The 17,899-nt window shown below is 37.4% G+C and overlaps 2 protein-coding genes across 4 annotated transcripts in view; both read left to right on the forward strand.

The window, feature by feature from the left end:
• LOC107755581 (thyroid hormone receptor-associated protein 3-like) overlaps nucleotides 1-14,147 on the forward strand; it is a 19,111-nt gene extending 4,964 nt beyond the window's left edge. The window contains exons 2-11 of one of the 3 annotated variants that reach the window (XM_016572467.1): nucleotides 3,452-3,613; nucleotides 7,053-7,889; nucleotides 9,310-10,017; nucleotides 10,173-10,342; nucleotides 10,579-10,690; nucleotides 10,835-10,919; nucleotides 11,666-11,853; nucleotides 12,767-12,938; nucleotides 13,018-13,155; nucleotides 13,299-14,147. In XM_016572467.1, the coding sequence (XP_016427953.1) occupies nucleotides 3,480-3,613; nucleotides 7,053-7,889; nucleotides 9,310-10,017; nucleotides 10,173-10,342; nucleotides 10,579-10,690; nucleotides 10,835-10,919; nucleotides 11,666-11,853; nucleotides 12,767-12,938; nucleotides 13,018-13,155; nucleotides 13,299-13,517 (2,763 nt within the window). In that variant the 5' untranslated portion in view covers nucleotides 3,452-3,479 and the 3' untranslated portion in view covers nucleotides 13,518-14,147. Of the gene's footprint in view, nucleotides 1-3,451; nucleotides 3,614-5,760; nucleotides 5,815-7,052; nucleotides 7,890-9,309; nucleotides 10,018-10,172; nucleotides 10,343-10,578; nucleotides 10,691-10,834; nucleotides 10,920-11,665; nucleotides 11,854-12,766; nucleotides 12,939-13,017; nucleotides 13,156-13,298 lie in introns of those variants that run through there. The other 2 variants (XM_016572476.1, XM_016572483.1) reach the window with 2 other exon arrangements.
• Nucleotides 14,148-15,717: 1,570 nt separating this feature from the next.
• On the forward strand, nucleotides 15,718-17,589 carry LOC107755623 (CD2-associated protein-like). Its single transcript, XM_016572517.1, has 3 exons — nucleotides 15,718-16,208; nucleotides 17,258-17,415; nucleotides 17,500-17,589. Exons 1-3 carry the CDS (start codon nucleotides 16,205-16,207, stop codon nucleotides 17,572-17,574), a joined length of 237 nt encoding a protein of 78 aa, XP_016428003.1. The 5' UTR covers nucleotides 15,718-16,204; the 3' UTR covers nucleotides 17,575-17,589.
• The last annotated feature ends 310 nt before the right edge of the window (nucleotides 17,590-17,899 follow it).

Below are 17,899 nucleotides of genomic sequence, written 5' to 3' on the forward strand. Positions count from 1 at the left end.
GGGCAGCTCCTTAAGTTCGGCCATCCTACACACGTGACTGACAGCTCGCTCGCACCAACTGGAGGAGGGTCGTGTTACTCTATACACTGCACTCAACCTGAGGGATTCCTACACTTTCGGTCTTTGAGGAGACATGAAAAACAGCGCATAGCGCAGGAACGGTATAACGGAAAATATTAGCGGTTTTGAAACCGTGACATTTTCAAATCGCGGTATACCTTGAAACCGGTAATCGGCCCATGCCTAGTTCCCATAGTACTTCAGTATACAGTAGAAGTAAAGTAGCTTAGAAACTTTGCACAAGCCAAAACGTCTGGATGTCTGGAGGCTGCAGGAAATTATGGACTGCTGGCCAAAACCAACAAGCAGTCAAAAGGAATAAAAAAAGGCTTTAAGTTAATTTCGGTCAATGTTTTCTGAAACAGCAGGCAGCACAGATCTGCTCAGATTCGCATGCTGTACACAAAGACACCATACTGAATTGTAGCTTAAGTGTTCAGTCTGCAATTTCCTGTGTGCAAAGCTACTTCTGATGAGTCGCAAAAAGGAAGAGCTCCCAAATAACTTTTCTGGAGTGCTGTGGTGAATTGCACGTCATATGTAGGATTACCAAAAATGGCAGTAAACCTTGAGACTTGTTTTTTCACCAGCAAAGCCAAGAGAAAGTCTAGCATTTCATGGAACACAAAAGGGCCATTCACACCAAGAATGACAACTATAATGATAACTATAACCATAAAGTAAAAAAAAAAAAAAAAAGTTAAAGATAAGAGTTAAAGTTAGAAGTAAAAAAAATAGTGCAGTCCACACCACAATTATTACAATAATGACACAAAAAAAACAATATAGTTGAAATCACTTTTAAAGAGTTTATTTCCAGTTGAAGAATGATAAAAATATTGACCAAAATCAGAATCCAGTCAGCTTGAAAGAGCTTGAGCATTTAAAGCAACAGACATAAGTGCATCAAGCACTTAGAATAATCCAGACTGTCCTCCAACAAAAAGCGACCCTATAGGTCTGGTTAGGTTTGTGCAAGCACCTTATTACGACCTATATTTACGTTTTAAAGTTTAGTGCCCTCTAGCAGGCGTAAAAAAATAATGACAATGTCGTGTTGCGTCTGTCGTCATGAAATGACGTATGACTGTCATTACCAATCAAAATGCGTGTTCATTTAAATGCAATTTGTGGTCTCACGGCAATTTGTACATATTTTACTAGGTGGCTAATTCATACGAATTCGTGCGAATGACCACACCTAACCCCGCCCCTAAACCTACCCTCACAGAAATCATGCAAAATAGTGATTTACAGTGCATATACATTTTATGAGCACATGCGTTCTCTGGGATCGAACCCATGATCACATGATTGCATATTGTCGTACAATGCGATGCTCTACCAACTGAGCTATACAAAAACCGAATTATGGCGCAGATAAAAGAGTACAAAGCATTAATGTGAAAGTGTCCTGTTGCCGATAGGGGTGCAATTGTAGTATACGCTCTGCCTCTGATGGGTCGTATTTCAGGGATTTGGACAAACGACCTATGCGGGCGTTTTGGTTGGAGGACATGTTGCAATAATCAGAAGGTTATCATCCTTTGGTGTGGATGCTAATATAGTTATCGTTATAGTTATCGTTCTTGGTGTGAACGGGCCTTAAGGATCTATTTGAGATCCTTATGTCAGCAGTCCTAATGGATCAGTTAAGTGACAGCTAATTGTTTGCGATGCGTCATCAGGCTATTTCTGTCCAAATAAAGTAAACTAATAGCTTGATGGTGTCTCACTTAGTAATAAGTGCAAAGATAGCTAATAAATTTAGCCAGGATTTGAATCTATGTTTAGTAACTTTAATTAAATGTACTGTCTTATAACATTCATACAGATCTATCATAATGTGCATTTGCACATCCATGATTAGGGTCATGACAGGTATGATGACAAGCAGTCAAGGTGCAGCTTATAATATGGATATTTGCAGCCATCGCAGTGAACTCAAAAGCTCTCTCTTTATCTCTTGTGCAAGTCTATTTTGAGCCACAGTGCTGTCTCTCTTTGATCACTAGTGTTCCCTATGGTAAAAACCCAAGTGTGAGTCCAGCTAAACAGTTGGGGGCATTTGTGGAGGGTAAAGATGACAGACAATAGACAGAATCACATTTCAACACCTCTTTAAATACATTGGGGATAACATTAAAAAGCTAGTAAATCACTCTCACCTCCATGCTAATGTGGCGTCACTTTACATCTGTCCTGCCAAACCTGTAGCATTTCCTCACAATAGTTCTTGTCAGTAGACTCAACACATACAGTGTATATTTAAATCTTTTTGGCTTAAAGAAAGTCTGATTAATTAAAGCTGAAGTGTGCATTTTCAGTGTTAAAATACTTTCTCCTATCAATTTTAATGTACAGAGAATACTACAAGTAAGCCGTTAACCCATTTTTAAGTTTAACTTTTTTAAGTCACTGTTTTTGCCATTACTTGGTACAGAAATTATACACTGCTCTAAAATACTCTACTCTAATTGGTAAATCGTGACATTCAGCACTCTAATACTTACTAATAGAGTGCAATAGTGGCCATCTTTTTCAGCGACCTTGGTTTCAAAAGTGTTTTTCCGCTATTACACTGAATTCCCCTATGGAGGAAATAATGTGATTTTTACTTCCAGAACCTGACTGCTGCACTGTTGCTTCTCATCAGTAACTGAAACTGGCGCTAATTTCATGCCTCTCGCATCACACTGCGAGAGACATACAAATGATGCCATCATACGTCTCAGTTATCAATTGTAGTGAAAATGACTGCAGTATTAATATTACTTTACTGATTAATATTGTTGCATTGTTGGCTGACTGTTATAATTATTTGTTTTTCCTTGTAGAAACTTTAAGATAATATATAGGTAAGAAGATAAAATAATTTAAACTCAAATCAATATTTAGCTGTGTAATGAGTGGTATAATGTACAGTTAGCCAGTCATTATCACAAAATAAACAGACTGTAAATTATTGTTAAGAATAATGGCAGACTGTCTGTTGGTTATCCCTCACATAAACATAAACAGCCTTGTAGACTGACATTTGCTCCTTATTCCATAGTTAATTCCTGCTGTGCCTTTAAACAAACCTTTAGTGCTCTTTTGTCCAGGTTGTAGCCTGACAAACTGTGATTTAAAGATATGGAAAATGTAATACTGCCCAGCCAAGCCTTCTTAATGTCCCAGAGAAAAAACATCTCAATGTAGATGGATGAGTGGAATTTTTAAATTCAAGCAAGCCCTTATAACACTAGAAACTCTATTTTCCTTGCTCTATGTTTTCCTTTGCTGAAAGTATAATTGATTAAAAAAAAAAAAAAAACATTTTTCATTACTTCATGAATACTAACTTCTTTTTTGTAATTTGCTGGTCTGAATGGTTTGCTTTTTGTTACAGGCACATATCTGAGAGGCCACTAGGGACAATGTCTAAGACACAGAAATCAGAGTCCAGGTCTCACTCTCAATCGGCCTCCAGATCAAGATCCTATTCTGATTCCCGCTCTCGCTCCAGATCACGAAGCAGCTCTAGACCTAGATCAAGGAAGCGCAGGTACGGGTAAGTGTCCAGTATGCTAATAAATAGAAGTTACTGACTTTGCAATCATCATGCCATGCATACAAAATATTTTGTAAATTAAAAATGAGATGGTTACCATTACTGCAGCGTACAAAGCAGGCGTGTGCAGATGTTGGATGAAGGAGTTGGTTTCGATTATTAATTTCAGTTTTGAGTCAGATTTTGTACTTTCAAGTTTCAGTCATCACTTCCAGTGATGAGTTGTGGATTTAAATATGAGGAAAAAGAGGGAAAACTAATTAAATTATCACTTAAAAAGTAATCAACACAGTAATCCTTTCCATTTTCCTGACTATTGAGTCATTCATGCAGATTCATTTTGCCTATTTTGCTGTCTTACAATCAGGCCCACATGGAATTAGCTCACAATTTTGCAATAAATAAACCCAGAAAATGCAAGAAGAAAGATTCCATCTGGGTCTACTTATAATCTTGTGCTTGGTGAGCAACGATTTTAGCTACTCATTCTGACCATACTATAATGTACAAATCTACAATACAATAATGCTTACTGTGTCTTGACAGATGTGCTTAAGGATTGAGTGGATTGGAAAACTGTTAACTTCTCACTTTGTTCGTAAAAACACAATGGAACTTCATTTCATGCTCGGCTTCCCATCCATGACTCATTTTAAATTAAAAGCAATATTCCAGTGCCAGTCTCAGCCATCTAGCCACAGCTCCGTACATAAATAAAAGCACCCTGTGCTTTTAAAACGCCTTTACTCTGGCTTCCTCACTTGCTGAAAAGGGGCTGCTCAGTCACTGTGATTTTACTCTCCATGTGTTCGTCAGCATTGCATAAAGACTGATACTTGGGAAGGGCTGTGGCTTTGGAAAGGCTCACTGCACTTTTTTATTTCCCGTGCTAAAATTGTACTTTGCTCATTTTCATAGGACTGCTGGTTTAAGCCCGTTAGGTAGCAAATGTAAATTGTCCCTGCCAAAAAACCTCTGCTCTGTATTAGACAAAAACAGATGCATACTTGTGGTACTCTGGTTATTTTGTTTATTTTTAAAAAAATTTTTTTGAGGATGCATGATTTTTTTTCCCATAAGCATGGATCCTTTTTCCTGTGTGGTTGACAGTATACTTCGAGATATGTACAATGTTGATTTTTCATGCAAATGGAATCTGTAGAGAGCAAAATCTGATGTCCCTTATTTGCAAGGGAAATCTTGTGAGCCTGGCCTCTCATTGCTGACCACAGTTTCAGAGAGGTGCTGCTGCTGGAAAAAGCTTGACGCATGCATGTCATAAGAATGAAGCAGAGCTGCATGGCTTTGAATGAAGTCAAACTGTCCAAGTAAAACTCATGGGCATAAGTGGATGAAAATGCAGTTATTTCCAAATTATAAATACCCTGTTTTTGAGGAAAAGTTTGTTCAAAGTTTATCCATTTACTCACCCTTATGTCATTCCAAACCTGTATTTCTTTCTTGCTTCTGTGGAACATACAAGAATTGTACTAGTTGCTTTTTTCAAGTGCAATTACAGTTAAAGGGGACAAAAGGTTTCAAGCTTTAAAAAGATGTAAAACTCTATAAAAGTTGTCGATATGACTTCTGCACTATATTTCAAGTCTTATAAAGTCTGAAGTCATATGATAGCTTTGTGTGACAAACAGACCAAAAATCCTGTCATTATTCATTGATCATCTTGTGAGATATGAGCTACAATATCAAAGTTTTCAGTCAATAATTACTTAAAGTTGCTCAGTTTGTACCCTTTTTGAAGATTAAATGCCTCAGTTTCCATTCATTGTAATAACAGGAAAAAGGCATAAAGCAATTAAAATGTCTGCTTTTGTGCTTCAGAGAAGATAGAAAATTATATATTTTTGAAATTATGAGACTGGCTAAATAATGACAATTTTCATTCTAACTTAAGTTAACTAGTGGATAAATAGCTTTTCAAATAAGGGAGCTGTTGTAATTGTTACCTTCAGTTAAAGTCTACTCTCTGTGCAAAGCTAATGTGTTGTAACTGGCAGGCTGAGAACCTCCTCTTTGCTTCGTAGAAAGAGAGTACAAATCTTTCCCATATGACCCATGTGACTGACTCTTTCCATCCACGCTCACTAGTGGAGATGCAAAGTCCCTCTTGCTCACTGTTGAGAGTATCATGTTGCTCTGTGCACTACCTTCTTACTCTGTATTCCAATGAAAAAACGCATCAGGTGAGTACAAAACCAGCCGAAACTGTAGATTATTGTTAATGTCATTATGCTTGTAGTTGTTTGTTGGATTGTAAAATGGTTGCAGGGTGCTTTCGTTGGATAATCATTTCCAACACGGTTTCACTTTCCAAATGATGAAAAATTCCACTATACTAGAATGACAGGTTTTAATACAATGCTAGACATAATTGCATGTCTTTTATCATTTTATTGTCTAACACAGTTGACGTATGCATAGTGTTGAAATGTCTCAAGTGTTTGTTCATTTTGCAAGGAGATTATATTCTATAAATGATACATATTGAATATTCTATAGATCAGAGTGCAATGCACAGTATGAAGTACTTGTATGCGCAAGTTGTTTAGTTAATATCAGTGTTTGTGATGTTAAGACATGCTGAAAGAGACTGCCTTACAGAGAAACAAGAACTACTGACTGTAGATGCGTTCATAAATAGAACAACAGGGCCACCATGTGGCTGAAGTTGACCTTGCACCTAAAGCTTTTAAATGTAATTGGTCATAGCAGCAGTGTATACTACTTGAAAGAATTCTGTGAAATAGTGTTACACTAATTATTGATCTTAAATCGTTGAATCAGTAATGGAATACACAGAATAAATATTTCTTGTATATTTGTACAATTTTATTGCTATATTGATTTAGAAATGAATGTTATCAATTATCATTCTGATTTAAAGGGATAGTTAATATTTTATTATTATTTATTTAATAACATAATCATTTATTATTATTATTATTATTATTATACATTCTTTTAAGAGAATCTTTTTCATACAACTGCTGGGCATTCAAGCTCCAAAAAGGACAAAAAGCACTATAAAAGCATAGAAAATTGTTTCTGTTTATTTTTGTGAGGAAATGGCACAATTTTAAAGTCATTATTTCTTGTTATGACCTAAGGCCTCACGTTGGACATCAATAAATCAAACTTCATTCATTATAAAGTGTCTCATAACCAAATGTCTTGACATTATAACCAAATTACATTTGAATAAAATTTGATTTGAGATCTGCAATGGAGGTAGAGATTACTAGTGAAAATCTTTGGTCTGTAGATCCTCACGCAGAGGTATCCTAAGGATCTAGAAGAAGATGTTTTGAATATTGATGAATTTTCCTCAGAAAATACATTAGCATATGTAATATCTCTTCGTGTCATTTTCTATATCCCAATGAGTTTTTTTGCTCAGTCCTTTCTTTTATTGTCTTTTAAGCTCTAGGTCTCGCTCTCGGTCAAGATCCCATTCTCCGCCCCACAACCGGGAGTGGAACCACACGCGGGAGTACCAGAACCAACGGGAGTTTCGAGGCAACTATAGAGGCTTCCGAAGGCCATATTACTTCCGTGGCAGAGGTCAGGGCTTTTTCCGTGGTCGCTTTCAGCGTGGTGGAAGGGGTGGATATTATAACTACCATCCCAAAAACTGGCAGAACTTCCGGCAGCACCATCAGCAGCAACAGCAGCAGTACCACTCCAACAGCCCCAAGAGGGGCCGCTCGCGTTCACGCTCTCCCAAGAAGCAGTCAAACAGCCCGCAGTCCCGCAGCCATTCCCGCCGCTCTGACAGGTCGTCCTCAGGGAGATCGCCTCAGTCGCACCATTCTTCCTCCTCCAACTCTGGGTCTGCCAAACGCAGTTGCAAAGATGTAAGAGAGGACATCTCTGTGCCTGAAGAAACCCGAGGAGGAAATGGGGCTCTGGCAGAGCAGGTGGGAGGCTCTCCTGTGGCCAAAGGGAACTCTGATAGAGACAGGACTGTGGAGAAATGTCAGGTTTTAACAAACAATGACACTAGTCCTAAAAGGGCAAGTCCGCAGGTTTTCTCCACTGTCACTAATGACCAACCGATTGACTCTGCAACCAACGAGACAAGTCCTGCTCATAATGCTCCTAATAAAGGTGCCACCACCTGGCAGAATGTTGGAACTGCACCTTCAAACACCTGCCCCATAAAGAAAAGCTTTACACCAGTTTTCAATGGTTTTGGGCTCTTTACAAATATTGACCAACAGACAGATGATACAGTTGCTATTTCCACTGCATTTTTGAAGTAAGTCTGCTTTCTTATAATGAAAATATCTGTGTTGTTCATTTATTAATTTTTTTCACTATCTAAAAGTTTGGGATAAAAGAAGTCTCACCAAGGCTACATTTATTTGATCAAAAATACATTAAAACAGTAATATTATGAAATATTATTACAATTTAATATAACTGTTTTCTATTTTATTATATTTCAAAATGTATTTTATTCATGTGATGGCAGTTACATTTTCAGCAGCCTATCCCAGTCTTCAGTGTCACATGACCTTCAGAAATCATTCTAATACACTGATTTGGTGCTCAGGAAACATTTCTTATTATTGACACACAAATTGATCAAAAGTGACAATAAAGACATAATGTTACAAAAGATTTCTATATCAAATACATGCTGTTCTTTTGAACTTTCTATTCATCAAATAATCCAGAAAAAAGTAAATAAAATTAGATAAAAAAACAAACAAAAAAAATTAGCACCAAATCAGAATATTAGAATGATTTCTAAAGGATCATGTGACACTGAAGACTGGAGTAGTGGCTGCCAAAAATTCAGCTTTCCCATCACGGGCATACATTATATTTTAAAATAGATTAAAATACAATGTAGTTCTTTTAAATTGTAATGATATTTCAAAATATTATTGATTTTACTATATTTTTGATCAAATAAATGCAGCCTTGGTGAGTGACGTATTTTAAAAACTTTTAAAAAATCATAATTATCCCAAACTTTTTACCAATAATGTATATTATTTAACTTGTTTATCCTAGGGCTGGGTATTGTTACAGGCTTCCTGGTTCGATTCCATTGACTGTCTCTCTGCTAATGCTGTATATTATACAGATTAGTTTATACTGTGTTTTAGGCCTTTCAAGCTAAATAAATGACAGACATTCATCATTTTGATGGATTTGATGGATTTGAAATTGGCTTTCTATTTTCTTTTTCTTTTTTACCTTCATTTTAGTCAGTGTAAGAGTGGAAATAACACAATAAATCCTGTGTGTGTGCCAGGCAAAAAGTAAGATTGCACAGTTGGGTTTGCGATCTGTCCTTCAAATGCATCAACAGAGCTGTTGGAAAAAAAGAACCAACACACATGAAGAGCTAGATATGCCTTGTTTACAAATGTCAGCTCACAGTCTGTAATTTAGATGTTCTAAAAAGGTCTAAAAGGTTTATATTTGCACTTTGCAAATGGATGAAGTGAAATTTTCCCAGCTGCACACACTTGTTTACCTGTTTCGGAGTGGAAGGCATTCATTTGTGCATGGTAAAATGAACAAAACCCATTACAGTTTATGCATAGTTCTGTCAATCTGACATGCTGCAGAAGTCCTTGGTCACGTTAAAATGACAACAGATGTATCTGAGCACATTATTGTAAATAATAGTAAACTGAAAATCTCTTCCTCTCATTGACCAGATTCCTGGAAGAGCAAAAGCTTAAAAAACAGGCTTCTGCATGGGACGACACCACACATAAAGGGAAAAGTAATGGAGATATAGTATGTGATAAAGAAAATGGAGAAATGTTTGAAAAGGGCATTGAGTTGTCTCGCACTGTAGATCACGACAACGCAGGAGAGGAGAAATCCAAATCTGCCAAGAGTGGTGATGGTAACAAGTTATCCATAAGCTCCACTAAAAGGGGTTCACGAAACAGACATTTGACATTTCAGTGCGAGGATGAAGAAATGGAGATCTCTAATAGGGTGAGGGATATGGAAAATGATCCCTGCAAAAGCAAAAGCAAAGTCACGCTGTCTGCTCGTGAAATGTTTGAGAAGCGTATCAGGAGAATGCAGGACATGGCATGGGATGATGAGCTGGAAGCTCTCCTGCTTTGCCATAAACAGGAAAGAGCAGCGAATATTCTAGCTGCTCTCTCTAAGAGAGACCAGTTCAGTGGCATGTTTAAGGATCCCTCACCTGAAAAGCTCTCTAATGTTAACCGAAAGGAGAAAACCACGCTAAGTTCCTCTTCTAAACCCACACTGCTGCCCAGGAGGAGCTCTGAGAACCGTGAGCAAGATATGTTTGTGGTTATGAACGAGGAATCCCCACCAACAGCTTCAATGAAAAGAAGTGAATTCAGTGTGAGGATGGATTCTCTAAGTGATGATCTTGCAAGGTGATCTTTGTTTCCCTCCAAGATCTCAGAAATGACCTTTTGCTTCTGCTTCCATCTTCACAAAACATTGCATTGTTGTGTGTATGACTGCGTCTGACTATCAGATTTGAATTATATTTCATTTTGTCTTTCCTAACCATTGTTGTATTTGACAGGACACCTGTTTTGACCAATGAAAGAAGGAATCTTCTGGATTTTCTGCATCTTGATAAGAAGGATTGGGAGTTTCAATCTGTCCTTCAGCATCTTCAGGCTCAGCAGTCACCCAAAAGTCCATCTGAGCTGTTTGCCCAACACATAGTTTCAATTGTCCATCACATTAAAGGTGACTGAAACTGATGACTGATGTCTTTTGCAGCCAAGTTTCTGAGGGGGTACACTGTATTCTAAAAATTACATGTATTAATTTAATTAATATTTTTTAGCTTTTTGTTTTGTTTTGTTTATTCAGGTTTTATTACTTGGTGAAATGCTTTATTCATTTATTATATTTAAAAAGTATTTATATTACTAATTCATAATTTAATTTAAAAATATCAATTGTTTTTTGTCCGCCCACAGCTCAATATTTTCCTTCCTCTGGATTGACCCTAAATGACCGATTTGCCATGTACCAGAGACGAGCTGCTGAGAAAGAATTCATGAAGCAGAGAAAGAGTCCAGAGATACACAGGTACAAAAATTCAGGGACAACTTCCCAGGCTGATTTCTCACGCACATATTAGTAATTTATTTGTTTTGACCATTTCTAAGGCTCTAAGAAAGGAGGATCGACATTTATCAAAATATTCCTCTCTCCACCTCTTTTTTTTCACAGGAGAATTGATGTTTCTCCCAGTGCTTTTAAGAGGCACTCTCTTCTGTTTGATGAGATGAAAAGCTCCAAGGAAAACAGCTTCAAGGTGACCGAACATTTTGAAATATGACGTATTTTGGAAAAGAATGCTGCTCGAGTGATCCAGCCAGAGCATTCTTAGGCTTCCTTCTCACTCTAAACTCTGTTTCTGATGAGAGATGCATAAAAGTCCAAATGTGAGATGCAAAAAGAGGTGCATTCAGGTTGTTGTGTTGTAAATGCCCCCTCAACGTTTGATGGTAACCTTTTACTATGGGTACAAGCCTTCCTAAGAGGCAAGAAATCAGGGGTCAGAAATGGAAGTGACCAGTTGTTCCCATGTCAAATCCATTCAAAGGACTCTAAGCAAAAGTCATAGTAAGTATTCCTCTTCAAAGCCTGCAAAGAACAAGTGAGGTGTTTAGGCCAAGTAAAAACAACATACTTTCATGAGCACCAATGAAAGTATATCTGCTGTGGTCCTGTAATGTTGCCTCCTGTACTATTTTGTTTTGTTAAATGTCTTTTTTTTTATTTTGGTGAGCAAGTAAGAGGAAATCCAAGTGTTACCTTTGCGGCCTGTTGCCATTTCTGAGAAATACTGTTTAATTAGCCTGTTGAAAGACTGTGTGAAGCCAAAATGCCACTTAAAATGATATTAGAAAAGGTCTCTTCCTCTCATCCATTTGCATGGTTGTTTTAATTCAGCTGTTGCCATGTTTTTCTTTTTGGTCCCGCCCCATGCAATGCTACATGAAGCTGGAACGCTGCTAGCCCTCATCTGGCCAAAATATCTCTTTCTCCTCACCACAGGTCGATGGTAAAAAATCTAAAGGTGATTCAGTGGACCTTCGGCTGGATATTGAGCGCAAGAAGAAATACTTGAGTGGGGAGAGAGAGCACAGAGAGGAAGAGTATGGAGGAAGAGTATCGAGGGAATCTCCAGGTTCAAGCAAGGAAATATCCACTGAGAAAAACTCAAAGAACCACAAAAAACCGAAGTAAGCTGCTGTATAGGCATGTGAGAGTGAGAAATAAAGAGGTTCTGCTATGAGTTGTTCAGTTATGGAAAACAGAATTAAGAGAGACTTAAACGGTTGAAGCTGCTGCCATTTTGGTGACAAAAATAATAAGCTGACAGTTGTATTTTTGTTTGGGTTTGTTGTGACCTCTCAAGTGAAAAAAATCCTGCCTTGGTGATAATGACTTCTCTAAATGTAGTATTTTGATCAACCAATAAACAATTAGCAATTTCAGATCAAATTTTACTTGCCTCAACATTAAAAGAATGGTTGAGTCAAGTAAAGATTAAGCAAGATGAAACCGTCAAGAAGTCCATCTTGAGCCTCTCAAGAGGCCTTAAAAACATTTATAAAAAGGCCTGAAGATGCGTTCACACTCACAGCAGTCTGCAGCGACAAGAAATGAGAGTTGGTGATGTGAGGCAACATAAATGACAGAAATTGTTGGCAGTGCGAATGTTGAGCAGAGTTGAATTTTATGCAAATGAGCTGCAATACGATGCAGCGACTTCCAATGGGAGTGGAGCTTACGTGATTTTAACCTCCTGATACCGTCAAGTTTGAATGCCTGCTTGTGCCCAATAGGACAGCCACTTGGTCACCTTCAGCTATTAAATCACTGTCAGTGTGAATGCACCTTTTTGCCTTTCTGGTCAGCTGTATATATGGAATATGTTGGATAAAGGCTGTCAAGTGTTTAAAAAATGTCCTGATTTCCTTCTGGTAAAGATTAATTTATAGTTGGTGGAGAAGCAAATGACCTGATAAAGTCATCTTGCGCATGTTGAAGAACAATAAAAGTTGTTACCTTCGATCCAGTTGATTTTTTAATTTTTAAGACCTGTTAACATTCATGAACAATGTCTGAATCTAATGTTATTTAATTCCTAAGGAAAAACAAGAAGAAACGTGAGCATTCTGAGTCATCTTCCTCATCTTCCTCATCTTCCTTTGTTTACCACGAAGAAGACGCTGAGATCAAGGCAGAAGGTTTCTCCAAAATACAACAGGGGCTTAGAGAGTATGGAGAGCCTGCAGAAAGAGGACGGGCACGAGGAGGCTTTGTAAGTTTTGAGTGTATGGAATAACTAAGATGTTTGTTTATTGCTGTGGTACTTAAGGTTGCCATTTGCTGTTTCTCAGCAGCTTAGAATGCGCGGCAGAAGTTGGAACCGAGGACATTTCCATGGAAGCAGTAATGGTGATTCACAGATGAACATGTCAGCAAAGAATGACGACTGGGATCAAGAATACACTCCCAAGAACAAGAAATACTTCCTAGTATGTTGTGATCTTTGTAACACCCATTCTGCTTTCCCTTTCTATTGGAGTTTCTAATGGAGAAAATAGTCCCACCTACAACTATATGTTATATAATTGCATCAAGAAGATTCTCGGCAAGTCTGTATTTTTTGTCTTTGCAGCACAGTGAAAGAGATGGTGAAGCTGAGAAGAAGATGATGGACACACGAGGACGTGGTCGCGGTAATGCTCTTCGCGCAAAGGGACGTTTCATCCTCCGGAGGGCCACAAATACCAACACCATCAATAATACAAGCCCTAAATGGGCCCATGATAAATTCCAGACCACTGATGATGATGAGGGCGAACAGCAAGGAGAAGATGTAGAACAGGACCAGTGAGAACAGAGCAGTAACGATGTTAAGATCCCTCATCATGCTTTAAACCCTGGGATAAGACTTGTCAGCCTTCACACTTTCAAGAATGGATATAATATTCACATCCATATGCATCTAAAACTTTTTCATAGGGAAGAGGCTTTTTTATTGTATTGCTTTGATTTCCTATTTTCGTGAGGATGCTTTTTGTCAGCTTGGTCGTGTTTTGTGCTTTCTGTGTATCTTTTTTTTTTTTTTGTACATGCAAACTCTCAAAGGTTCATAGAAAAATACATATGGAGTTTAAGCAAAGTTATTTAGAGGAGCACATTCATCTAATCATGGCAGACACTGTTAAAGGCAACTTCAAATTTATTTTCTATCCTTAAATCTCTGGAAGAATTAGCACTCCATCTCGAAATCGAGTGCCTCCATTGTGAATCCGGTCTCGTTTTTTGCACAAGACTATTAAAACATGCAAACGAAACAAACGCAGAACAAAAAGTTAATATCTAAGTAGTGAAAGACTGATTGGATAAGGCAGGCCAATTGATCAGCTGATATTTGTCCAGTCATTAACTGATTAAAGGAAGTGTTTATCTCCCCACTTTTTTAGTTTACAATTTTACTGATAGCTTTGTCTATGGATAGTAAGACATTTTATTTTTTTATTTGTGTGTGAATTTTGATTGTTGTGTAATATACAGTACAATTCAACATAATACGACACATATGTAGCTTATTGGCCACCCTGCTTTATAGATGTTGATATCAGGCATCAAAAAGCCCATTTTATTTGACCACTAGTTCAATGGTTAGGTGCCGTTGATACACCATAGTGCCTGAAGTGTAGAATACCAGTATAGAACTATGGCTGGTTATGTACTCATTATTGCTGTTGAAAAAAAAATAGATGTACATATTAATGTTTTGTGGACTTAATTGAAACTCTTTGAGACCCTTGTGTGTCTACCTATAGAAAGGAAGATCATGACTTAATAACTTGTATGAATGACCCAGTCTCGCTATGGGACCAAACTACAGCAGGTAGACATTCATGTCCCAGTCACTGACATGTGGGGGAAAAAGATTTACATTCATCCAACTGCTAGTCAAAGATGTCAACTTTGAAACTGGACAAACAGCTTATAGAGAAAGTTCAAAATACATGCACTTACAAATGTTTTGAAGACTGCTAGCAAATTTTTTATTTACTGAGGTGCAAGTTTTTGACAATAAATGTGTGCAATGTGCATACTGTTTTATTATGGTTTTTCTAATGTGTGTCTTGTGTCTTCAAATTGTATGCCTTTTTCTATTGGCTAAGCACCTTTATTTTTGTTTTTGAAGAGTTAAAGTATAAAGAATATGCTGGGGGGAAAGTGAACAATTTTCATTCATACTCAAAATTGGATTTTAGCTGTCTGGGTTCTGATTTGCACTGTCTGATACATTTGGACTTTTTGACATTTTTGACTTGCATTTATATACTCACAATCAGAAAGAAATAAAAATGCAGCAATTTTACATCTGACTGAAGTAGGTTTTTTTTTTGGTAAATTATCATATTGTGAATTAAGCCTATTTTAATGGTCTCTTAACAATGCTTTATTATTTCTGTGTAAATTGACCCGACATGCTCTAAATAAAAGCATTACAGTCTCAGTACAATCATATCTCTGCTATCTGTTCAATAAAAGTTAAGCTGGCATAGACTGAAAGAACTAATATCAACACACTCATATTTAACAATCAGCTCCCTTGTTCAGCAGTAAGGGCACTGATCAGGGAGTCGGCCATTTTAAGGGCTGTCTCAATCGCGAAATCCTTCCAGTGCACTGGAACGTTCGCTCCCTGAAAAATCCCACAATGCACTGCAAAAACTAGGGCAATAACGTCACATTTCTGAAGCGCGAAACATAAACCAGACGAGCCAACTCGATAAATATAATGACTCGATAGAAGATTTGAAAAGACAAACCGTTTTTTAGTATATTTCAACATAAACACACATCGCTAGACAGGAATTGAACACATCTAATTAACATTTATAATTATTATTCGGCTGAATGTTGTAAGAACTTGAACCAGAACGATGTGTTTAAAGAGACTAAAAAATAAATATCAAAAAGAGATCGGTCCTGTCTGTTGTTTATTAATTCCAGTGATGACGTTCTACTATGTTGTCCGTTGACGTTGTACGTAATCATGTCACTGGAATTCGAGTGATCACTGTCCCAACGTGCAGTGAGTCAGGGAACTTACCAGTGCCCGAATTCGTGTACACGATCTACTGATTCACGAGCTAGGGAGCTGATTGAGACGCACCCTAAGATTACGCTCCTATTAAATCAAGGTTATTTAAACATCAGGGTTTTCCTTGAATTCCTTTCAAGTGAGTACACATGCAGTATTGTCAGTCATTTTTGCTGTGGCGCGTGACACCAGAAGGCTCATACCAACACAAACCTGTCTCACCTGTTACACACTTATCTCTCCTTCTCAGGGTATAACGTGTCTTGACTAGCTGAGAATTTTTTTTTTACCAACAATGCTAATGTTTGACTAGAAAGAAGGAGGTCCAACAAAGCTTTTGCTGTCTCTGGATTGTGTAATGCCACTAAATCAAGCAGGGATTCCATGACACTTTGAGAACTGAACAGAATCTTCATTGTCAGACTTGGTGCTCTAAACACAGCTTTCAAGGGGCCATGGGTGAGTTTTTAAACTTTGTTTCAAAAAGGTTGTTATGATTTGGCAAGCTGTGGTATTTGTGGTACTTGGGTTATGTATAGATATATTTATTTATTTTTATTGCCATTCCAACACCTATGGCTTTTTAATGGAAAGATCAATGTATTTTAGAAGAAGCATATATAGTGATTATGTATATATATGGTAGCCAGTGTTCATGTGAATTGTAGTATAATGAGTGTAACATAATTTTGATTAGTAAGCAATAAACGACAAGTGACAGGTTACACCTGTATCATATTTTTGATTTAATATTATTACTAACAATTATCCATAACTGAATGTATTTATTTATTTACTGATTTACTCAGTGTGACGTATTTGGTCAAGAAACTTGAGCTGACAGTTTATGACACCAACATCATTATAATGCTGCTTTCTTTTTAGCTCACCTGATCATAAACTACCTGTAATTAAGGCTTAACATTTAGACTGATAAAACACAAGAGTTTCTTGCCGGAAATCAGATAAAATGCCACTGTGAATCATGCAAACTGATCTTTGTACTGCTATGCGTTCTTGAGTTCAAATCACTCAGGTTCAACTCGCATACCTGTAAGCCTGTTGAAACGCATTGCTCATGGCTATCCAGCTCCAGGATTGCACTTTAGAGTCACATAAATCCTATCACTTCAATCTCTTTGGCATGTTTTTTCATGTCTTTCACATAATTAGATGCATTTGTCTGTAGGGTAAGTATTTCATAAAAGATAAGGCTGATTGAGAAAGTGCAACTGACTCACACCATGTCTACACCGGACGCGACAGTTGTCGTGTCGCGCCGCAACTGCTAAAGTCTGTCTACACTGGACGCGACAAACATCATAGCTGGCCCAAATGAAATCTGCATTTATTTGAGTGAAAAATCTGTAGAATGGCTATGTTAAAATTTATTTTAGATACTTATAAGTAGCTGAAAACATAATTTACAAGCCAAAATATTACATATTTCATAAAACACTCCAGTTTACTAACCACCAATGGCTTCACCTCTCTTCTGTCCCTTTTAGAGGTGCTTGTGCTTCTGGACTTTGAGGCGACAATGTCAGATGAGTTGACGGTGCATGTGGGAGATGTGGTGAAGAACGTCTCAAAGGGTAAAGAGGAAGGGTGGCTGGAAGGAGAGCTGAGAGGAAAGAGAGGCATGTTTCCTAGCAACTTTGCCAAGGTCTGCACCTGTTAGAGCACTCTTTCCATAGCTTTCCTAGTAGCCATAATGGTCATTTTCAAAATGGCTATTCTCTCCTTACAGGAAGTGCCTGTTTACTTAATAGGGGACAGCAACAGAGAGCCAAGAAGCATGAGGAAATGTAAGTTTCCATTATAAGTTAAAAAACAAACATGATAAACATCAAATCGTAAATGAATCTTTTAGGTGAACAAATCACTCTTGTTCTCTTCAATTCACTGAATTATTTTCTGAAGTCCCATTTTAATTGTGTGACTATTTCCTGCAGAAAAGGTCGGTGAGCGCATCTGAATGAATCTTATTAATGAATCGGTTTACTTGGATGAATCAAAGACCCCAAAAATAACAAACATGTTCCCTTTCAAATATTCAGATTTTGTTATAGATAAATAACAGTTTTCTTTTTTTCAAAGACAGATTCTTAAACTACATTCGAATCTTGGTCCACAGGCGTTAGCATTTG

Source organism: Sinocyclocheilus rhinocerous, unplaced genomic scaffold, assembly GCF_001515625.1.
Source record: "Sinocyclocheilus rhinocerous isolate Xijiao unplaced genomic scaffold, SAMN03320098_v1.1 scaffold11, whole genome shotgun sequence".
Taxonomy (NCBI): Eukaryota; Metazoa; Chordata; class Actinopteri; order Cypriniformes; family Cyprinidae; genus Sinocyclocheilus; species Sinocyclocheilus rhinocerous.